General features: G+C 32.4%; 6 protein-coding genes across 13 annotated transcripts; 3 read left to right on the top strand and 3 right to left on the bottom strand.

Annotated features, from left to right (window-relative positions):
• Positions 1–998: 998 nt before the first annotated feature.
• LOC128386300 (achaete-scute complex protein T3-like) lies at positions 999–9,004 on the bottom strand. 3 transcript variants are annotated; one of them, XM_053345314.1, is made up of 2 exons: positions 8,863–9,004; positions 999–2,916 (listed from the first exon to the last, which is right to left on the bottom strand). In XM_053345314.1, exon 2 carries the CDS (start codon positions 2,884–2,886, stop codon positions 2,101–2,103), a length of 786 nt encoding a protein of 261 aa, XP_053201289.1. In that variant the 5' UTR covers positions 2,887–2,916; positions 8,863–9,004; the 3' UTR covers positions 999–2,100. The 3 variants fall into 3 exon arrangements, 2 of the variants coding, with proteins under 2 accessions (XP_053201289.1, XP_053201290.1); XM_053345315.1 differs by lacking the exon at positions 8,863–9,004 and adding an exon at positions 6,451–6,573; XR_008324887.1 differs by lacking the exons at positions 999–2,916; positions 8,863–9,004 and adding exons at positions 3,006–3,138; positions 6,451–6,585.
• On the top strand, positions 4,980–8,596 carry LOC128386296 (caspase-7-like). 2 transcript variants are annotated; one of them, XM_053345311.1, is made up of 5 exons: positions 5,001–6,014; positions 6,265–6,400; positions 6,476–7,120; positions 7,720–7,973; positions 8,045–8,596. In XM_053345311.1, exons 1-5 carry the CDS (start codon positions 5,886–5,888, stop codon positions 8,207–8,209), a joined length of 1,329 nt encoding a protein of 442 aa, XP_053201286.1. In that variant the 5' UTR covers positions 5,001–5,885; the 3' UTR covers positions 8,210–8,596. The 2 variants fall into 2 exon arrangements, with proteins under 2 accessions (XP_053201285.1, XP_053201286.1); XM_053345310.1 differs by having other exon boundaries at positions 4,980–6,014; positions 6,265–7,120.
• On the bottom strand, positions 8,397–9,910 carry LOC128386299 (mitochondrial protein C2orf69 homolog). The gene is made up of 3 exons (XM_053345313.1): positions 9,530–9,910; positions 9,263–9,431; positions 8,397–9,206 (listed from the first exon to the last, which is right to left on the bottom strand). Exons 1-3 carry the CDS (start codon positions 9,671–9,673, stop codon positions 8,704–8,706), a joined length of 816 nt encoding a protein of 271 aa, XP_053201288.1. The 5' UTR covers positions 9,674–9,910; the 3' UTR covers positions 8,397–8,703.
• A 513-nt stretch (positions 9,911–10,423) lies between these two features.
• LOC128386291 (peroxidase-like) lies at positions 10,424–14,012 on the top strand. The gene is given in 8 exon segments (XM_053345302.1): positions 10,424–10,609; positions 10,705–10,895; positions 10,983–11,526; positions 11,800–11,840; positions 11,843–12,999; positions 13,073–13,347; positions 13,405–13,574; positions 13,656–14,012. Coding segments are annotated over 8 exon segments (2,577 nt in total). The 5' UTR covers positions 10,424–10,595; the 3' UTR covers positions 13,841–14,012.
• A 365-nt stretch (positions 14,013–14,377) lies between these two features.
• LOC128386302 (mite group 2 allergen Gly d 2.02-like) lies at positions 14,378–21,618 on the top strand. Of its 2 annotated transcripts, XM_053345322.1 has the most exons (5): positions 14,378–14,574; positions 15,133–15,235; positions 15,312–15,419; positions 21,121–21,296; positions 21,365–21,618. In XM_053345322.1, the coding sequence occupies exons 2-5, from the start codon at positions 15,160–15,162 to the stop codon at positions 21,497–21,499; spliced, it is 495 nt and encodes a 164-aa protein (XP_053201297.1). In that variant the 5' UTR covers positions 14,378–14,574; positions 15,133–15,159; the 3' UTR covers positions 21,500–21,618. The 2 variants fall into 2 exon arrangements, with proteins under 2 accessions (XP_053201297.1, XP_053201296.1); XM_053345321.1 differs by lacking the exon at positions 14,378–14,574 and having other exon boundaries at positions 14,949–15,235.
• LOC128386301 (uncharacterized) lies at positions 15,028–20,606 on the bottom strand. 4 transcript variants are annotated; one of them, XM_053345317.1, is made up of 3 exons: positions 20,411–20,606; positions 18,419–18,532; positions 15,028–16,643 (listed from the first exon to the last, which is right to left on the bottom strand). In XM_053345317.1, exons 1-3 carry the CDS (start codon positions 20,451–20,453, stop codon positions 16,081–16,083), a joined length of 720 nt encoding a protein of 239 aa, XP_053201292.1. In that variant the 5' UTR covers positions 20,454–20,606; the 3' UTR covers positions 15,028–16,080. The 4 variants fall into 4 exon arrangements, with proteins under 4 accessions (XP_053201292.1, XP_053201294.1, XP_053201293.1 ...); XM_053345319.1 differs by having other exon boundaries at positions 18,419–18,508; XM_053345318.1 differs by lacking the exon at positions 15,028–16,643 and adding an exon at positions 16,653–17,878.
• Positions 21,619–21,762: the final 144 nt, after the last annotated feature.

Genomic DNA, 21,762 nt, shown 5'->3' with positions numbered 1-21,762 from the left:
CATTTGGTCAATACACCAATTAAATTTAGATAGCAATTTAATCACGTGTAATCAACGTTGTATTGAATATCCAATATCATAACTGTTGATAATTTAATCAAGGTTAAAATGAAAACTTAATCGATAGCAATTAAATCAGATTATCATTGATCAAATTTTCCCCTGTCAATATTAACTCGAGTAAAACAATTACTTTTCTCAAGAAATCAAATTAATTGTTAGCTTATTGTAATAATTGAGTAACATTAATTGTGCTAAATTAATCATGACTTTCAACATAAAGCCAAGTTTAATCATTGAATTGAACTTAAATCAACTTAAATTGTCAATATTAGTCTCTTATCATATTAATCCGTTAAAATTATGAGATGTTTTGATTTCTCAATCAATTAATAGTAATTGTTGTAATTTAGTAACTGTTTTGATTGTGATGAGAATGATGAGAAAAAAAAGAAACAGAAATGAATAATAAATTAACACAACAGGAAATGTTGAAATGTTTACTCATAATGTTGACCATTGATAAAAGATAACTGGACATCTTGGGGATTGAACATTGTTATGGATTATTAAATTAACTAAAGGTACTTAAACCTTGACCATATAAGTAAAAAGGGTCAGAGGTAAATTTTTAACTCAATGGAGTATGAAAAATGTGAAGACAACAAATAAACAACAAGACAACATGCAGACTGAGGAGATGATGACAGAAAATGACCTCAATATAATTTATATATAATAATATATGGACGCGTGTCTATGTGTTTATGCGTGTGGATGTGTTTGTCCATCGGTTGATTGACCATAGGTAACATATGTATGAGGGGGAGAAAAGAAAGAGAAAAAGAAAGAGGAGGCGTAAAGTATTTAGAGAGAAGCAGCTTCAACATCCGTAGATCGAATTTTCCTCTTACTTACCTTTCTTTCTCTTTCTTTCTCTTTCTTTCTTCTCTTTCTCTTTCTCTTTCTCTTTCTCTGTGTCTTCGTGGTGGTGGTGGTGCTGGTATGAAGCCCTAGTGGGAGGAGGAGGAGGAGTCATAGAGTTCGAGAAGAGGGTCTAAGGTCTTTGGCTCGTGTCGAAGCCTCTGTTGTATAGTTGCAGCTCTAATTCACCATCAAAATTCAATACATTTTCTCTTACATCTGCTTATGGATTAAGGGAAACGAAAGAAAAACAATCAATTAATTGACTCATTCAATATGAGAATCAAATTTAATTAATTTTCTTTTTCTTCTTTCGAATAGAGAATGAAAAAGAAAACTTTACCTTAGAGATCCGTGTGTATGTAACTATATTCATTCACGCGATTCACAAACACACCTGAGATTATGAATTAATTGAGTCAATTAAAAACCGGATCAATTTAGAATATAAAAAAAAACAAATTGTGAAGAAAAGGAAATAAAATTTTCAATGAGAATTAAAAACAAAGTTACATTTGTAATTTACCAATTGTTAGAAATCAATGAAAGTCGAGAGGAAGATGAAAAGGTGAACTTTTGTTGCGAAGAATAATAAAGCTGGTCAAGGGTCAGCACAATAGAAAAGAGTTGGCGCGTTTTGGTCACTCTCTTTTCTCTCTCTCTCTCTTTATAAATGTTTACTGACCTAAGGCCACTGACCTAAGGTCAACATAATAATAACAAGAGAAAGGGGGAAACAGACAGAGTCCAGACAACATCGGTATCAAAATGTATGAATGAATTGTCCATCTTACGAAAGGTGTCCAGTAAGAAGAAGTGGACAAGGGTCAGAAAGAGAGTGAGAGAGAAATTGAAAGAATGAGTTAATGACCGGATTTACTTGGAGTAAATCATCAACTAATCATGTTACCATAATTCACATCCAATTGATTTGATTTACATCTTTAAACAATTTACTTGATTGTCTCTTATTACCTTAACTATCATACCAAGCAAATGGTTGAGGAAAAATTGACCAGCGGTCAGCATAAAATTTACTATTAATGAACAAGAAATTATGGAAAACTGTTAATCGATTAATTAAGAAAGGCAATTTTAATATAATTGTTACAATGATTGTTAATTAAATTAGAAAAACGGTTGGTATACAGTTTGTTGATCTTTTTTAATTGTTTACTATTGAAAAGAAAAACAATTTTCCAAATTTTTTAGGCACATGAAGTTATTACTATCAATTGATTGGATTGTTGGATCATCACCATTAAGAACTGATTGTAATGTCCGAATATAATCAACCGCTGACCTTAAGGTCTCAACTTTGGACAGTTTACCTTTAGCACCATTGGGAATGTGTTGTCGTAATGTTTGAAATCCAATGTTGACTAATTTAACTCGATTTCTTTCTCGTTCATTTCTTTTGTTAATTGTTCCATGAGATGATGATGAGGATGATGAAGATGAGGTTGAAGATACCGAACTTGGCCTGCGTTTGACTAAAATAATCTCAGTTGATGAAGTTATTCGTGGACTTTGCGATTTATCGTTGACATAAGATCCATTGTGATTCGGTGAATGGTAAATGGGCTCACATGTAGTTTCGTATGTTTTTTTGGCCATTTTACTTTTTCGATGACTTGTATCATCGATTATGGTCTCGTAGTTATGGTCACTTAGTAAATGTTCATCATCTTCTTCATCACCGTCTTCATAATTGTCCAATGAAGTTAAATCAGTTGAATTAATCAATGGATCGGGTAAATAGTCGGTAGAAAGTAAATCAATTGAAATATCGGTTAACATTGATGGTTTTATCTCGGTGTTGTTGTCGAGTAAACTGTTGAGTATAACATTGTTCGCAATGGTGTTGGACTGTTGTTGTTGTTGTTGTTGTTGTTGTGTTGGTTGTTGATGTACCGTTGTTGTCATGTAGGTTGTTGGTAAGGAATTTGAATAAATATTCATGGTGAAAGGGTCAAAAGGTAACGGTCACTTCTGAACAGAAGAGGAAAGGTAAGAATTGAAACTTTTATTCGTGATGATTATTAATAAAAATTGAATTTTCGATGATAAAGTTTTTTCTCTTCGATGTTGTTAACAGATCAAACGGTGAACTGGAACTAAACAGCGGTTCACCACGAGTCATAAATTTAGGCCTCTTTTAGATCCCGTGGGGCTCCTCCTTCTGATGAGACTTCGTTCACTCACCCTTGGTCTCTATTGTATGGAGGAGGAAAGAGAGAGAGAGAGAGAGACAAAGTACCAAAGGTAAGTACAGAGGAAAAGGCCTAAATACGATCTACGGATGTTGAGGCTACATTTTAATACTAACGCCTCCTCCTCCCTCTCTCTCTCTTTTCCTCTCTCTTTCTTCTTCTTCTTCTTCTTCTTCTTCTTCTTCTTCTTCTTTCCCTCTTTCTTTCTATGCATATGTTACAAATGGTCAATCAACCGATGGACACACAGGCGTTTATGTATTAATTCAACTAAATGCATTCAGGTCACTTTCCGTCATCCTAATCATCATAGTGATCATCATTTTTGTCATCATTTTCCTCTCGCGGCAAAACTCGTATTGTAAAAACCCCGCCAACTCTTTCGATCGCTGGTCAATTTTTTCTAATTCAAACTGGACATTTCGTCCTTTTCCCTCTTCCTTTTACATTTCGATACAATATCCTAAACAAATTTAACTCTTTTTCTTTCTTTCTTAATCCTTTTCATTTCATCTTCACTTCCGAACATCCTCCTCTTCCGGTCTACTGATCTCGATGGTCATTTACGTTCTCATCATCTTATTTATCTTCAAAAAGAATCTTGAGAAAAGGTAAGTTACATAATCGAAAATGAACAAAAAGTCGATTTTAATGGATTAATTGATTTTCTTTTCCCTTAATCCATAAGCAGATGTAAGAGAAAATGTATTGAATTTTGATGGTGAATTAGAGCTGCAACTATACAACAGAGGCTTCGACACGAGCCAAAGACCTTAGACCCTCTTCTCGAACTCTATGACTCCTCCTCCTCCCACTACGGCTTCGTTCATTCACCCAACACCACCCGCCCCACAAACACACACACACACACTATGGATTTTAAAGAAAGAGAAGAAAAAAAAGAGAAAAAAAAGAGAAATAAAGAAAAAGAAAGGTGAGACTCTCTCACCTTTCCTTTTACCTTTTTTGCTCTCCTGCGAATTTTATTAATGATCAATCAACCGATGGTCACACTTCCACAAGTACTTTCAACTATTGTAAATAACTTATATTCAGGTCACTTTTCCGTCGTTATCACATTATAATCATCTTCAGCTTTCTCTCTTGTATCTCTCTTAATCTTTAAAACCAGAAAACAAAGATAAGTATTTCTTGTTGATTATTCGTTAATTGTTAACATCTCAATTAGTGTATTTTCAACTGTTAAATTGCTAACAGATGATTAACAACATACAACAGACAATAAGACGAAAGATGAGACGAAGCAATTAGACAAAAACTAATCATCCATCAAAAAGGGTTAAAATCAATCAGGTAAAAACTGATCAACTAAATTACCGTTTTTTTTAAATCTTTTGAAAGACAAAAGTTAATCAATTTGAATTATTAATTTAATCATAAGGATAAGATGAAAAACTTTAAGAAAAAAGTTCAAACTTGTTGACCAATTAACTACTGATTCTCAAAATAATCCTAATGATTAACAAATAGTAAATCACACGATCACACTACTTACTATTCCAATTAATTTTCTCTCTAAATCGCAATTCTAATCTTAATTGTTACCAATCAGTTTACAATTTTCGATGAAGCAAAATGTGAACATGAAAAGATTAACGAGTTACATTCACTTAATCCAATCGATTTATATTGAGAATTTTCTATTCGATTGCGAACAATCAAATTTTCTCTGATCAACTTTAAGAAGCAACAATTAACCATCACAATCGAAATAAACTTGATCATTTTCATCTTCTTTTCTATGGCTCAAGAAAGAGAAGAAAAAGAAAACATTGGCCTCCGTTTGTAGAGTTCAAAGTTGCTAACCTAAAATTATTTTTCTCTTTTAAAAAGATGAACTCGTTTTTCCAACGGAAAAAAAAAGAAACTTGTCCTTTTGTCCCAACAGGATAAGTGACTCATCGAGTTATTAGTGCCAATCAATCAGAGGAGTTACAACGATCGATAACTTGTAAGAAACTCAACCACAAACGGACCGAATGGAACAATTGCCCTTTCATACGTTTTCCATCCGATAGATGGCTCGAGTTTTGGAAAAAATTTTTTTTTTTTTAAACTCACTTGTTGTTAATCAGTTTCTTTCTTTATCTTTGTCTCTCTTTCTCCTTTCGGTGGTTTATTTGTCTTTTTGTCATCCATCGACACTATCATCATCTCTCACCTCATAATTTTCTCTTCTTCTTTGTTCCAAACTTCCAAAAAAAGAACCTCCATTTTTATTTTTCGCATCAAAACAGTGAAGTGTTTTTCTTTTTTTTTCTATTCTCTCTCTTCTCTCACTTTCCATCATTTTTATTTAGTATAAAGAACTGCCCAAAGTGCCTTTTAATCGCCATTTTCCTCCAATCCCTAATTCCAAGTCAAACTAGTTTTCTTTTAATTCCTATTATTCATTTCCTACCCTGACAATTTATTTTCTATCTTCCTGAAACTCTGTTCTCTATCTTTCTCTCAGTTTGTTTTTTATTCTTTTCTCTAGTGGACAATTTTTTACCTTGGTTTTATTTTCTTTTACTTTCTTTCTCTCTCTCTCTCTCTCTTCCTTTCTCTCTTTCTCTCTCTCTATCCCTTATCCATCTTTTCCTCTGTAACTGTTCCTTCTTATCATCCATCTTCTTCTTCTTATTCTTCCACGGTGCCTTGTGTGTTGATCTCGTGACCTGTGCCAAGTGTTCAAAGAGAGGGTATAGGTAGACTAAACCTTAGACTCTCAACCGACCATTAAACATGGATTCTTATATGGAATTGATTATGTCCAATTTAAATCGACTAATCCCTCTGATTAATGGTAACTTTATCTCAGATCTCATTGCATATCGAGAAGTTTTAACCCAAGAAGATTGGGATATAATCTATGTAAGTTTTTTCCTCCTTATCCTCTCTTTCAAAAAGTATCCGAAGCAAAAAGAAATGGTCCTAAATATTGGTTACCTTTTAGTCTGCAATTGAGATATTAATAAGTCTCTTGCAAGGGTTAACAGTTTATGACTGCAATAGAAGTTGATCTCAATCGGATCAATTCTCATCATTTGGTTTTTTTTCTAATTAAAATTGTATCATCCATTTTTCTCCTCTCTTATTTTACCTTTTCTTTTTTCATATCAAGTCAAAAGATGACAATGATGCTAAAACGGAAAGTCTTCTACTAGCCATTGGACGCAGTGGACCTGATGCTATGTATGCCTTGAAAGATATTCTTGCTCAGACAGAAAATTTTCGAGCCATTGAGATTTTAAATTCGGGTAGAACTCAAATTCAAGAAAATAATAATAATAATAATATTAATCCTAACCGTGGTAATTGTTGCTCCGATGCAGGTCCACCAAGTAGCTCCACTTTACCGCGAGCAACGTCAAGTCGTTTCATTCCTGGTCGGGAAGGTGTTCGTTCATCACATACTCGATCTTATTCCTCTTGCGATGATAGTGACCATGGATTTAGTAATGGTAACCTAACCGGTGAACATTTTCTTGAAGGTAAAATTTATCAATCACCCACTGGAACAGTTTCCATTAAACCTGAACATCAATTTCTGGTTAAAACTGAGGGTAAACTTAAAGAAGGTCCTGACATTTATCCATGTAAATCTGATCCTCGAGGATTTTGCATAATTATCAATAATGTCGATTTTGAGGTGTTTGATCAGCGAGCTTCAGCTGAGGAAGATGGAGCCTTCCTTGCATCGATCTTTAAACAATTAGGCTACCAATTGAACTATTTCAAGAACTTGAGTGCTGGTGATATTGAAGCGGTTTTCCAAAAATATTCCAAAATGGATTCATTAAAGGATCATGATGCTCTAGTTTGTATCATCATGTCCCATGGACTTAAATGTGATCTCATAGTTGGTTCCGATGGTCTCTATGTCCGCCTTGAGACCCTCCTCTCCTATTTCAACAACTTTAACTGTCCACTCTTGATGAACAAACCTAAACTCTTCTTTATCCAAGCATGTAGAGGAGGTAAGTTAATTCATTTTAATTAATCAGTTTGCTTCTGTGTAATTTGATTGTTTACCTTTTGAAAAAAAAATCAATCAATTGACTCACTTTTTTTTATGAACAAATCAAGTGTAAAAATAACTTCAAGTGCTCAAAATGAGTTGTCGTCATTTAGGAACCATCATTAGTATTATATGTTTCATTATTCGCATGCTCAAACTCAAGCATTACACTGGAACGTGAAAATTTAATCAATTAATCAAGATTAATCAGTAAGAGTTACCATAACAATTGATCAATAGATACAAATGCAAATCGGATCACCTAATTAGAGTTACTGTTTTTTTTTACTTTTTGTTTACTTTTACCTCTTTGCATTTTGATTACAAATTAATTATTTGAATGTTAAAATTTTCTCACGTTAATTCAGATGTATAACATATCAAGTTAGATATTGACAATTAATTGATCATTAATCATTAATCACTCATGATCTCTTCTTTATGGATAGCCTTTTCTCTGAAAACCCTAGATGATGACTTAATTATCTTTCTTCTTCATGATCACGTTAATTAATTGTTCCTAATGAAATATTACTTTGTTTATCTATTTTGCTCTAGATGAATACGATTTTGGTATAATGGACGCTACTACGACCGCCGATGCTGGTCCAGTTCCTGGTCCAGTTATTTTTACCAAAAAAACTGATCCCGATCGTATACCCACTTGGAGTGATATGTGTATAGTTCAGTCAACGATTCAAGGTTATGTTGCCTTGAGAAGTGTTCAATCTGGATCATGGTTTGCTGAGGCTTTAGGATGGGCATTGATTGACCATGCATGGGAAAAGAGTTTGCATGAGATATTGATGGTGGTAAGTAGTTGATAACTAAAAGTTAATTGTAAACTTTGTATACTAATTGATTGTTTTTTTCACTTTACCAGGTAAGCTCAAAACTTAGCAAAAGAGAAGGTAAAAAGAGTGTTAAACAAGCGATTGAAGTTATTTGGAGAGGTTGGAATAAAAGTCTATACTTTAATCCTGGAATCTACAATAGTAATCATGATAATCCTGTTAAATCAACTAATCCAACAAATCCACCAAATTGATTTGAATTGCGAATCAAACTTTCTGACGATCTCTCTTTTCAATATCAATGATTAATCATTTTGTTACCATTACAAAAGTCCATTGTCTGTGCATATACATCAAGAAAAAAAAACAACCATAATCCTGAACATAATCACTGTTAATCTTAAACACTTCCAATCAAATGGTTTATTTTTTTCATCTTGATTATCATCATCACCATTGCTGCCGATTTCATCATCAATAATCACAATCAATTTCCGATCAAAGTCCCCACACCTATTTGATATTGACACATATTTATTACGACAACAGGAATCGATTTTTTTTTCTAATGTAAACAAAAAGGAGCCATTTTTTGTTTCAATCATTTTTTTTTACTAATAAAGTTTTGATTTAAAAAATAACACTCAGATAAATGATTCTGTAATTTGGATGAGTCATTTATGATTCAGGTAATCATATAATCGGATTGACTTAAGTTAATCATGAGATCATCTCTGAACAGGATTGATTAAGGATCAAAGTCTGATAACAGTTGAAAATGATTATCAAACGAGGGTTTGGTATCCTTGTAGTAAAGTTTATCTACATGGGAAATTTTCATGGCATCTAAATGACTTTTAAAAATTTTATAATTAATCTGATTCTCGGAACGATCAGGATTACATACCTGTAAAGGTGTAACATAAACATGGCCGAAAATGTCTCGATCTTTCAAAGTTGAGATGATCTTTTCATCGGTTAACCAACATTTTCCACCATCTAACCAATAGATGTGTTTAATTAGGGAAGCAAATGATTCAAGATGATTAGATGATGATTGATCCAAGACATGCAGAGAATGGATTAATTGATTAACCACAGTCATTCCTTGGCTAAATCCGATTAATCTGATACACTTAATGGGCAATAGCCAATCAGATTTGGTGGAAATCACTTGGTCAGTTAGACATTGAAGGTGTGACAAAGGTTTAGAGTCCAGTTGAAAATTTGGTTCACCGAAAATATCAGTTTCTAAAAGGGAGAAATGAGTTAATCCGGTGATAGATTAAGATTGTTGATCAACTAACCTACAAAATGATCGAAACAAGCTTTAACCCCTAATCGCATCGCAGAAGCTTTAATTGTCATTATAACGGAAGTGGAAAACTTTTTAGCCAATAGAATTGAAGTATTTTCAAGATTCCATTGTGAATATTGTTTAGCATTGGTGTTTGCTGACATCATTTCAGGATAATCCTTAAAAAAGGTAAGAGATTAAAGATTAGATTATTAAATTAGACAATAACCTAAATCAGATGAGAATCAATTTGTTTTCAAAAGTATTTTCAACTAACCTGAATATCTCCATGGAAAAAGATTACAAGATTATCTGATTTTTCGTGACAATTTCGAGAAAGAATGAGATCATTTGATCGACCCGTTAATCCAGGGACACTGAGTAATCTGGTGAGAGTTTTATTTGAAATTGGCGAAACCATAATTCGTATGAAATCAATGAGAATAACAGTAAGAGTCACTAAACGATAATCAGTTAATTGTATCTGTCAAAAAGCATCAAGGTGATGAACATGATGATGGAAACACAAAGCAACAGGTAAATAAACAGGAAATTAACACCAAACAAATAAACACAGAATTTGATTTACAATCCTTGACCTTAATGAAAAAAAGGGTCAAGTTTAATGATGAACACAAAACGACAAATGATAATGTTAATTGTGAACAGTAAGAAATTGGTAAATCAGCTGATTAGGTTTTCGTTGGTTACCATGGCAACGAATCATTTTTTTCCTTTTCTTTGTCAACTTATAAGTTGAATCACAATTTTTTATCAATTAACTCGTTTACGAGTTAAACCTAACCTAAAACAAATTAAACGCAACAATTAGTCAATTATTCACATTAATTAGCTCAGTAACATTAGTTAACGACTCTGCCGCTAATTTAAGCCAAACCATTGCGATCATAATAACAAAATGTTATCGAAAAATTTACTTACGAATCAATTGATAAATTAATACCAATCGGTGATTAAATGTCTAAATTGTTCTATTGATTGTTGTCAATTATAAGGATGTAATCTGATTTTATGATATTCTGTCGATTTAAGCAGAAAAAAAAGTTCGTCGGTGAAAAAAAGATGCTCTTAAATTCACTTCATCTCTCCAATGAAGATACTTAAAGAAGAGAACGAAAATAAATTGTTCGTCAGCACTAATTGTATTCTAATCATCTAGATTAACGATGAAAAAAACGCAATTACAATTAAATCCTTACGTTACAAGTTACTGTTTCATTCTGTTCAAATTAATTAACTTTTTTTTCCTGGGTGTTAATTGCAACTGAAGACAACATAAAGGGATTCAGCTTGACCACTAGGAGCCAAGACCTTTCGTTATAATGAAGCTCATTGGGTAAGTAAACATAAATTGACCATTAGAAATGACCAAATGGTTAACAGTTAATTTGTGAAAATTTATTGGTGTAATTTAATTTCCACACGATGTAGAGCTGCCATCGCACTTTTAGTGTTGATGAGCAACAATTTACTAATCACTGGACAGAATGAAAATGAAATCAATCCTGAAAAGGAAGTTGCATCATATTCACCACCACTTGAGCAAAACGAACCAACCAGAGGTGCTTTTACTGGTGCCGATGATGAGAATAAAGGACTTTCGTTTAATATTTCTGAAGCAAGTATGGAAATACTCATTGGAAATTATAAGAAATTACAAGATGACATAGCTAAGAATTCAAATCTGGTCTCTTTTATGCCCAATTTAGCTGAGATTTTACCTGAACCACAAGAAGAACCAAAAAATTTGACACGTTCAGAGTCTACAGTTCGAACTCGTTCAAGTGGTGATCCCGTTTCCCGACACGTTCCAATAAAGATGGAGGAAAGAGCAGCACCCGTTCGACAATCACCATATAATGTGAAACCGGGAATTGCGTCCAGCTTATATGATAAAAGTGAATTATATTGGAAAACAAATTCATCACTAATTGAAAAGTTCGACGTTAAAGCAATTTACCATGGGTACTTGGGGAGATTGGCTGCTCGGTGTAGATCACCCAATCAACCTTACAGAGGTGAACTTACACCATCTATCATAGCTGCTGCCGTTAAAGCGGCCACTTTAAGAGTGGACAGAGAAATTGCCGAAGCTCTTGCTAATGCTAGAGCAGGTAATATCATCGCATCGAATGTCATCTCTGCCGATGGTCGTCATTTGATCACAGGTAAATTACCTGCTGAAATTAAAGATTACATTGATCAAGAAGAGGCTCAATACCTTGAATATGTTGCTAAAAACTTACAGGAAAGGTGAGTCGAAACTTTAAATCATCAATATATTACCGATTAGATTCTTGATTGTATGAATCAAGGTGATGTATCAGCTAAATAGATAAGTCAAAATTCAAGTGGATATTGAGAAAGATTTTTATACCGAGTGTTTCATTTAGTTATCATGGAGTATAAGGTCAAAATGTTGACTTAAATTGTTTCGAAAAACTCGAGATTGGTTATCAACCCGCTGATTGATCGATGTTGACCTTTTCCTTTTGTTTTTTTTTTGATTGAATTTATCTCAATTAGAATGTGTATTCGACCAGTTGATGTGATTGAAAAGCTGACAAAGTTCCAATTTCATCTATTCAATCCAAGTTCTTGAAATGTTCTCGGAAACATGGAAACTTTGGTGGTAGTGCTGGAACAAGGTGCAGAAATTCAAGGTATCGAGCATATGATGGATTCTGTAACAACTTGAAGCACACATTCTGGGGTAAATCTAACATTTGCCATGTAAGATTTTTACCTCCATATTATGAGGATGGTATTTATTTACCTCGATCACGGGGAATCTCTGGTCAACCTTTACCGTCACCACGTACGATCTCATTGAGTCTCCATGAGTCTGGGGAGGGTGAAGCCTATTACACTCCTTGGCACTTTACTTGGGGTCAATATGTTATCCATGATATTATGTCAACCCCACAAAGTGTCCCAAGTCACGGTTCAGGAGTTCAGTGTTGTTCATCAGAAATTCATGATGAATCCAAGTGTATGCCAATCATGTTATCTAAAAATGATTTACAAGCATCAGCCAGAAAGTGTATCAATTTTATCCGATCAGCTCCTTGTCCACTTTGTTCAATGGGTCCAAGGCAACAAACCAATTTGGCCACTTCTTATATCGATCATAGTGCCATGTATGGAGGGGATAACGAAACGGTTGCGTCACTTCGTACCTTTAGAGGTGGTTTACTCAAGATGGGCAGCGATAGATTGAGTAGGCCAATTCTTCCTGACAGTAAATCTCCTCTTACCGATCAATGTAGTAAACCACATGCAGGAAAGGATAAGATTTGTTTCCGTTCAGGTGATGCTCGAGTTAATCAACAACCTTTTATCCAATTGATCCATTCACTTTTCGTCCGTCGACACAATCAACATGCTTCAGGATTAGCTCGAGTTAATCCTCGAGCACCAGATGAGATACTTTTCCAAGAGGCTCGTCGTTTAACCATAGCTGAACTTCAACATATCACTTTCACTGAATATTTACCAGTTCTTCTTGGACCAGAAATGGGCGATTATTTTAACATTATCGAAAAGGATACTTTGTTTTCTGAATACGAAGAAGATATCGATGCGACAACTTGGAATGAATGTGCTTCGGCTGCTTGTCGGTTCGGCCATTCACAAGTAACCTCATTCATGGCGATTATTCAATCAGACGCGAAACTTTCTCTCAAAGATTCTTTCTTCGATCCAAAGTTTATCCATTCAGGTTTGGTGAGTATTCGGTATCTTCTTGCTGACCAAAAGTTGGTGACATTTCATTTTATTCATTCATCTTATATATTAGACTCCAAATTTGATTGCAACTCTTCTGAACGGTAAATCAGCTGTGATTGACCCATTCTTAACACCATCTTTGAAGAATCATCTCTATTTCCATCCTGGAAAAGATTCATTTGGAAGTGATTTAGCTGCATTTAATATTCAAAGAGGTAGAGATCATGGAATCGCTCCTTACACTGAATATATCAAATTCTGCTTTGGTTTTACAATTAGAAGTTGGAATGATCTATTTAACTTTATACCAAGAGAAAATGTACAAAAACTTAGAAGTGTTTACCAGTAAGTTGTCAACCAAATTGGAGAGAAATTATCGTTTCTAATTAATAACAATTACAGAGATTTCCGAGATATTGATTTGTTCACTGGTGGTTTGTATGAAAAGAAGGCAATTGATGCCGATATTGGACCTACTTTCGCTTGTATTGTCGGAATCCAATTCTATCATCTTAAATTTGGTGATCGATACTTTTACTCTCACAAAGATCAGGCTGGTTCATTTACTCAAGGTACAAATTGTAAACAACGGTCTCATCTAATTGGTAAACTAATTTTCACTTTCACTTTCTCACATTTTCTCAATTCTACAGCTCAATTGCTTGAGATTAAAAACAAAGTGACTTTGGCAAATCTCTTGTGTCAAACGGAACCGGAATTGAAGTACAGTCAACAACACGCTTTCTTATTACCAAGTTATTTAAACCCCAACTTGAATTGTGATGAATCACGAAAAAGAAACTCCATCAACTATAACCTTTGGCGAGGAACCTTCTAGGAGACTGAATGACCATTGAATGGAAATGATGACCATCCAAATGAAAGTAAAAAGAGATGGACATTCAAATAGAAAAAAAATCTAAATAGAAGAAGAGAAAAAATTAATCCATTTTAAATTGTTATTTTGATTGCGGAAAATAAATTGTGTAGATCAAATTGACCAAGAACAATTACAATTGTTTTCTCATCTCTTTAATCACAGAGAAAATTTTTCGATTGTCGATTTCTAAACGAAAAACTTTTTATATTAACAATCATTTAGACAAAAAAATGTTTCTAACGAAGACACCAAGCAACAGATAAATAAACAAATGATTTAATTATATTGTTACAATTAAGTAACAACCCTTGATCTTAATGAAAAAAGGGTCAAGTTTAATGATGAACACAAAAAGACAAATGATAATGTTAATTGTAAACAGTAAGAAAATCAAAACAAACGCTCAGAAATTTGGTAAATCAGCTGATTAGGTTTTCGTTGGTTACCAAGGCAACGAATTATTTTTTTTCTATTTCTTTGTTAACTTGTTGGTTTAGAATTTTAGTTTTTCATTATTTTCATTTTCTTAATTGTTGCTGATCTTTAATTTGACTTGATTATCACCACAAGATTTACAGAGTTATATTAACAAAGATGATCCAAGAGTAAAGTGGAAGACACTTGAAAGTATTTGATGGAAAAGGTGATTAGTGATTTAAAGATTAATCTTGATGCAAATTTACAAGTGAAAAGTAAGTTAATTATAAATTGAAGAATCTACAATATCCATGAAGATGATTTAGAGCAAAGTCCTTGTTGGAAGAAAAGCAAAAAAGTGTAAGAATAATCAAAAAAAAAATGGAAGCGCAATTAAAGTGATCTGAGAATTAATTTAGATTCTCTTGTTAATCTAATCGGATGGAAGAAGAAGAGAAACCAAATGAAGACAGAGAAATAGACAGAACATAAGAAAAAGATGATTAGAGAAAATCTTAAATCATCAAGACAACAATTTCCCCTCGTGTCTTCCTATTCCTCGGAGATTCATTTCCAACCTGTTTGATTACTTTAAATCCACTTTCCCTCTCCCTCTTATCATCATCTCTCTCATTTTCTCCTTCTCTATCTTCCCATTCACTCTCTTTCTCTCTCTCTCTCTTCATCTTCATCTTCATCTCAGGCCAAGTGAAATTTGTCTCCGTGTCTTATTTTTGACTCTCTCAAAATTGATAATCTCTAGTCACTAGAATTTGTTTTTCTTTTCTAATATTAAGTTGATTCATATTCTTAAATTGTTATTTGATCCATAGAAATACAATCAGTTAACAAGATCAACAATGTTCAATCAATTTCATCTTCTAATTTCAACACTTCTCCTTTCATCTTGTTATGCTCTTGAATATCGTGATTGTGGTGAGTTTAATTTTCTCTCTTTCTCTTTCAATCTTGACCATTGTCCATCTAATAAGTAAAAGTGTTTCTCTCAAAGGTAATGGTCAAGTGAAGGGTATTAAAGTTGACGTTTGTGACCCAGAACAAGAAACATGTGTACTGACCAAAGGAAAACCATTTACAGTTGAATTGGATTTAATTCCTGGTAAGTTGAATTTATTTGATTCACTTTCACTTTGATTAACTGTAACAATTGACTGACAAATTCATTCATTCATTAATTGTAATCATGTTTAACTCTTATCGTTTACATTACAATTTCATTGTGATCAATTTTATTGATTTTAATTGATTTTTACATTTATTGAAAGCAGTGATTCATTTAATACATTAGATTCAATCATGTTAATTAACATTGATTGTTAATCGTTAATCATCACAATCTATGATCATGTGGTTTAATCAAAAGTACATTATAATATCTATTGCATGATAATTTCATTGAAATTATGAATCTCTCATTTAATTAATAGTAAACAATCAAGGTTAACTTGTATTGATTCAATCACAATTTTCCTCTTGATTGTTGATTATCATTAGAAAGATTTTAGTATTACTAATGAATTAATGATTCTTCTTGTTGATTTATTGTCATTTTTTGCTAAATTGTTTGTATTTTATTAATGCAAACACGAGTATTTATGATTTGATAATTGAGGAAACTGTTGATTGTTACACAACGAAGGAAACAATTAACTGTCTACATTATAAATCAATTGAAAAATCATTTAAATTGTAAATTTTTAATCTCTTTTATGGTGAATTATTTGATTACCAATTAAGAGAATCGTAGAAATGAAATCTAATTAGATTGAACCATAGGTTGAGAAAAGTCTTGATAAGAGACTATTAGATCTCGAACCGAGTGGAGCTTCACCGGAAGCGGGTAGCACTTCGATGCACTTTTTACTTGTGGCCGGATAGGACGAACATAACATTTCTGGTAATCGAGAAGCGGCAAGTCTAATTACCCGTCGGGATAAAGCTAAAGCTTGAGGTCCACATCGAGATGAGATAATGTTACTGGTACAAGAATCGTACCTATTGAATGCACAACACGCGGTGGAAATTCTTGCATCCAAAGCAGAATTGGTGACAACTTCCATCGCTCTTTGTAAATCTTTTGAACACCAAGCTGATTCACGTCGAGTTGAACCTAAACAACGAGCATGACGCTTATACTCTTCTCGAAGTGGACTTCCTCTGGTACAAAATTCATCTCCCACTTGTCGACCTCCCTCACCAAGGTAATCAATCAGCTCTCTTTGAAGAGGAGTCGTACATCGCTGGGTAAAGTTACGCCGACAACTTTCAGCTTCCCTTATGAAGCCACATTGTTTGTCCAGTTCAATTTCAGATCCAGTGATTTCTGTATATAAATAGTAATGGTCAATACAAAAGAAAACAAGATTATAATTGAATTTGAATTCTATTCAATTTCAAATTCTTTGGAGGGTTTTTTTTTATTTTCCTTCTAAATTCGTGGTAATAACAATCAAAATCGTTTCGGACTTGAAATTTTCTCCAAATCTCTTCGCGTTTACTTTGCCTCGATTCATTTTGACAAAAGTTACGCTGAATTCAAGTTCATTGTGACCTTGCAGTCTTTTTATTTGCTATTCTTACCACCATGAATCACCATGATTGAGATATTTAAACTGAAAGATCATGTAACCATAACGAAACAATTGGCTAATTGTTGCAGCTTAGAAAAAAAATTAACTTTTCCAAGTGACGTTAATTAATATTTCATTTAGTTTCTGCAAACAATTAACCTAAACCAGCAAACACTGAACTCATTTTTTTTAAGGAAACGATCATGATTAATGTAATAATTATAAATAGTAAATTGATTACAGGTAAATAGATGATGGTTACATTGCAATAAGATTAATAGTTGAGATATTTAATATAATTTAAAACAATCAAGTTGAAGATCAGGTACCGGTAATTGACCTAATAGGAATTTTTGACTCGTTACTTTTAAATTGTTGAGAGAATAGAAAACAACAAGTTGATTGTTTGACCGAAAAATGAACAATTAAAGTCCAGTGTAGGCTGAGAATAGACGTGAAAGGACAGAATTGCTTCGAGCTCCTCTTGGTGATGTTCCAGGGGGTGGTAAAAGTGACCGGCATTCGGAAGTTTGTGGACCATAACCAACGCAAATAATATCCGGTAATCGAGATAAGGCCATTCGTAAAAGAATATGGATAAATTCAACTGCTTCTTTACCGCATTTCGATTCAACCAGAGTAACAACACACCCTTGGAATCGTCGGTAAGCACAACAACCAGCGGGAATCCGACGATCCCATTCAACGTTAGCGATCATTTCGAGAGCCGATTGAAGGTCCTTGACGCACATTCGCTGATTACGTTGAGCTTGATTCAAACACGGAGCATGTTTCAAGTAACTTTGTCGCAATTGTGTCCCGGTGGTACAATACTCATTCAATAATCTCATTCCACCTTCGGTGACAAAGCCAATCAGTTCTCTTTGTAATGGTGTTGTACATTTTCGAGTGAAATTTCGTAAACAAGAATCGGCTTCACGTAAATATCCACATTGTTTATTCATCTCTTGACCAGTGGTTGCTATTCCTTCATTAAATGGATAATCCATAATAATCGAAATCGCAATTAGATTCTAAGTTAATCTATTAGTTTAATTGTTAATACTTTTCCTTGGTTAATATTATCATTGGTTAAATTGGTCAGTAGTTGTTAATCCAAATCCATTATTGTTGTTTTCCTGATTGATTGATTGTTAATGTTTGATTGATCAATTGATTAGACGAGTTAGTTTTGGTTAACGTTGAACTTGATTATGATCGAATCATTTTAATCATTTGTCAATTGTGAAACATTAATTAATCGTGAAGGTTAATGTTATTCTCTAATTGTTACGACAAAGTTTCCGGTTTAATTGTCTATTTTTAGTAACGTTAATCATTGCAATTAGTAATTTAATTGCATCATTTGATAAGAAAACAATGAACTTGATTCAGTCAGTAAAATTACATTAGAAAGTTAGAGTGATTAAGATTAATTAGAATTTATCATCTTATTAATTAGTGATTGTTATTATTAAAGAGAGAAATTAATCCGTTAATCAATAGAATTGGTAATTAAATTTCTTACCTGATGGATTTTGAGTGAATACCAATAATGTGGCGGCACAAAGATCTAATTCCCTGAGGTGACATGATTGTCCATGAGTTTGATTAATTACTAAAGGAATTAACGAAAAGAAACCTTAATTAGGTAGTTTTAATCAGTCATTTAAAGGGAAAATTGATTAACAATTAGTCAGAATTTTGATCAAATCTTAGGAATAACCCAAAAATTATCGATTTACATGATAAACAATAGATTAATTGTCATTCGAAGGAAATTTTCACTAATCACTTATGATTAAAATAGATTTCGACAGGAAAAGCGATAAGTTTATCCTTGTGAAGGTCTAAATGACTCAAGTGAAACCGAATTAAAATTCGTACCAAAACAACTAAACAATTAACGAAGGTCACAAATCGTTGCAACGTTAGATTGAGATTTTTGTTTTCGACAATTGATCAAATTTTGAGCATTTGTTTAGATTAATTGTCTTTAATAATTAATTAAATTCTGATGATTTCAATGAATTTTCGCCTCATTAAATTTGATAGATTCCAATTTAAGGTGATTAACATTTCCAATGTCAATTAACTTAATTTACCTAACCAATATTCATCATTAAATCAAGGTTAATTAACTTTTGTTAATTCAGTTATTTTTAGACCATTGTGCTATTAGATATTCAAAATATTAGTTAATGAAATGAGTTAATTAATCAAAGCACAATTAACCTAAAATGAAGGTAAATATACTGATTGAAGATCATTTCTAAATCAATTAACTATTACGATGATTTCCTGATTAAAATAAAGCAAATGATTAAAACTTAATGAACTTAATTAACTAGTAATCATTTAGTTTAATAATAACAAAGAAAATGATGAGTTGATTTGTTTCAGTTTAATTGTTGACTAATTGTTGCTGTTACTCAATCAATATTTACAATCTTCCATTAAATTAACATTAATTATCTTAATTTTCAATGTCAACCTACGATTTAATTGTTGCTTCAGGTCAATTAAAATCATTCACAATTAACGTGATTTAACCTACGAGTGTGAAAGTGGACAAATTAGTTCATGATGATTAACTTTTTGATTACCTACACAAAAATTTAAACAATAAGTTAATTTATTAATTGTTGATCTCCTTTTGTGATTTATTTATAATCTTTAGTATGTAACTAATATTGTATTAATTGTTTCAAACTCTTTGGCTCTTAATTAAGACAATAATGTTTAATCATCACTAAGAGATAATCCTTAAGTGATTAACTAATTATAATTGATGATGGTTAATCTTTTTTTACGATAAAACCTTATTTAGATTTGATTATGAGACACTCACCCAAATTGTCAGGTCATTTATGATTCTGATTATAATTAAACTTGATCACTAATTCAATCATCATCATAATTATCAGATTAACATTGATTACAATCAATTGTAGAAACCAAATATGGTTTAATTATCTTTAACTTGTCAACAACTTTCTATTAAGATAAACTAAATTTACCTTAATTTTTGAGCTAATTAACTCAACTAATTACCAAGAATACACTTATACAATTAACTAATCAAGTACATGTATTGATAAATGATTAGATGGATGTTCCTAATGGATGATCACACAAGATTGTTTTTTAATTATTTCTATGGTAAACAATCAACTGAATCTGACTAATTTAATTATTTGCAAAGGTCTTTCAGGTTCGACCCACACTAATCAACAATTAAATTGTAATCACAATTTTCTGTTTACAAATTAATTGCTTGAATTCCTTGAAGATGAGTTGATAATCTACCAGACAATCAACAATCTTTAAGCAAAACTAATTCAATGTCATTCAATTAATAGTCGAAAACAATTTAGATTAACAATCCAACGATTTGATCTTTTCATAAATACTAACAATTTACTTATCAACCAATTGATTGGTAAACAAATTGTCACCAAAATCGAGAGCAATTAGTTAATTATTGAGGTTGAAATGAATGAATTTAAATGATACTTACAGAGAATCGCAGCTAAGAGGAGGCTAAAGGTAATACTTTGCATGGTTGTTGTTTAATTAGATCACAAATTGATTGGAATTAATTGTTGAGAATCACTTTTTTCAAACTGTATTAAACACTGAGTTGATATAAATTGTTGAAAAGATCACAATTAGTCGTGTATATATATACTTGTTGATTGTTAAACTAATTTGAACGGATGTTAATCAGTAAATGAACAAAATCTTAGCGTGGATTATAATTAAGTCTTTCCCACTTTTCATGGTTTTGAACATTCGAGTGGGAGGTAAACTATGTTCGTACCTCTCGTACATGTATTTGTGATTAATTGTCTAACTAATTCATGATCAACGAGAAGAAAAAAAAATCACAATTTAAATCTCCAGAAACATTAATGATCATAATTGTTGAGAGATCAGATTAAACTCGTAAGAATAATCAAAATGACCACAAGAACCTTACGATGATGACCAGTCATTTCTCATCCTCGTCCATATTTAATTTCAATCTATTAAATTGGATTGACTTTAATCTGATTAAACAATTAGATTAAACTGATCGTTGATCACGTTCATTGAAGCCAAAAGTCAATGCTAATTAGATTGTTACGGTTGATTGTTGATTCGTTTTTTTTTTGTTTTCCTTTAATTTTTTTTCTTCATTTAATGATCTTGATGATTTACTAATTGTGATTTGTTAATTATTTACAGAGCATGATGCAGATGCAGTTACATTTCATTTATCGTCGTTAGTATTTGGTTTTCCTGTTGAATTGCCCGTTGATGATAATGATGCTTGTGGTCAAAAGCTGATTGAATGTCCAGTCAAAGCTGGAGTACCAACCAAATTTACTTACATAGGAAAAGTTGATGCATCCATCCCAATGGTGAGATTTAATCATGATGCTAATTACTCACAATTAACTAATTTCTTTTCTCTTATTTAATTTCTCAGTCATCGGTTACCGTTGTTTTCAACTTGAAAAATGGTGACACCGAAATCGCTTGCGTTGAATCTGACCTGGAGCTTCAAGATCCCCTACCTGTCGATGAAAATGAAACTGAATCTCAATCTCACCAAGAATTGTGATTATCATGAATTTTTTTTTCTTCTCTCAGCAATTTGATTTTTTCCCTTTTCGATATTAGTATATTTTAATTACGATCGTACAAAACTTAATTACAAATAAACAATTGTTACTATCCTAATCATCCATGTGATTATTATTCACTAATGATTGTAAATTTTGACTGTTTAATTGTTGTCTGTTCTTGAGAATCAAGTTTATAACTTTTCCTGTTAAATTGTTACACTTCCTGAACAATTAGATTAATTTAAAAGTCAATTGTCTT

Source organism: Panonychus citri, unplaced genomic scaffold, assembly GCF_014898815.1.
Source record: "Panonychus citri isolate SS breed McGregor unplaced genomic scaffold, ASM1489881v1 Contig00068, whole genome shotgun sequence".
NCBI classification, from domain to species: domain Eukaryota; kingdom Metazoa; phylum Arthropoda; class Arachnida; order Trombidiformes; family Tetranychidae; genus Panonychus; species Panonychus citri.
The sequence above is the reverse complement of the archived record's forward strand: the minus strand, read 5'-3'. Positions and strand labels throughout refer to the sequence as shown.

Excerpts from the sequence above, each read along its gene's own strand:
- LOC128386300 (XM_053345314.1), bottom strand. The coding sequence starts at position 2,886 with ATGAATATTTATTCAAATTCCTTACCAACAACCTACATGACAACAACG.
- LOC128386296 (XM_053345310.1), top strand. The coding sequence starts at position 5,886 with ATGGATTCTTATATGGAATTGATTATGTCCAATTTAAATCGACTAATC. Across the intron at positions 6,015-6,264 it reads AAGATTGGGATATAATCTAT|TCAAAAGATGACAATGATGC; the intron begins GTAAGTTTTTTC and ends TTTCATATCAAG. Across the intron at positions 7,121-7,719 it reads TATCCAAGCATGTAGAGGAG|ATGAATACGATTTTGGTATA; the intron begins GTAAGTTAATTC and ends ATTTTGCTCTAG.
- LOC128386299 (XM_053345313.1), bottom strand. The coding sequence starts at position 9,673 with ATGGTTTCGCCAATTTCAAATAAAACTCTCACCAGATTACTCAGTGTC. Across the intron at positions 9,432-9,529 it reads TTTTCCATGGAGATATTCAG|GATTATCCTGAAATGATGTC; the intron begins GTTAGTTGAAAA and ends ACCTTTTTTAAG. Across the intron at positions 9,207-9,262 it reads TTGTTTCGATCATTTTGTAG|AAACTGATATTTTCGGTGAA; the intron begins GTTAGTTGATCA and ends TCTCCCTTTTAG.
- LOC128386302 (XM_053345322.1), top strand. The coding sequence starts at position 15,160 with ATGTTCAATCAATTTCATCTTCTAATTTCAACACTTCTCCTTTCATCT. Across the intron at positions 15,236-15,311 it reads TCTTGAATATCGTGATTGTG|GTAATGGTCAAGTGAAGGGT; the intron begins GTGAGTTTAATT and ends TTTCTCTCAAAG. Across the intron at positions 21,297-21,364 it reads TTGATGCATCCATCCCAATG|TCATCGGTTACCGTTGTTTT; the intron begins GTGAGATTTAAT and ends TTAATTTCTCAG.
- LOC128386301 (XM_053345317.1), bottom strand. The coding sequence starts at position 20,453 with ATGCAAAGTATTACCTTTAGCCTCCTCTTAGCTGCGATTCTCT. Across the intron at positions 18,533-20,410 it reads CCTCTTAGCTGCGATTCTCT|GTTTCTTTTCGTTAATTCCT; the intron begins GTAAGTATCATT and ends TACCTAATTAAG. Across the intron at positions 16,644-18,418 it reads ATTCACTCAAAATCCATCAG|AAATCACTGGATCTGAAATT; the intron begins GTAAGAAATTTA and ends ATTTATATACAG.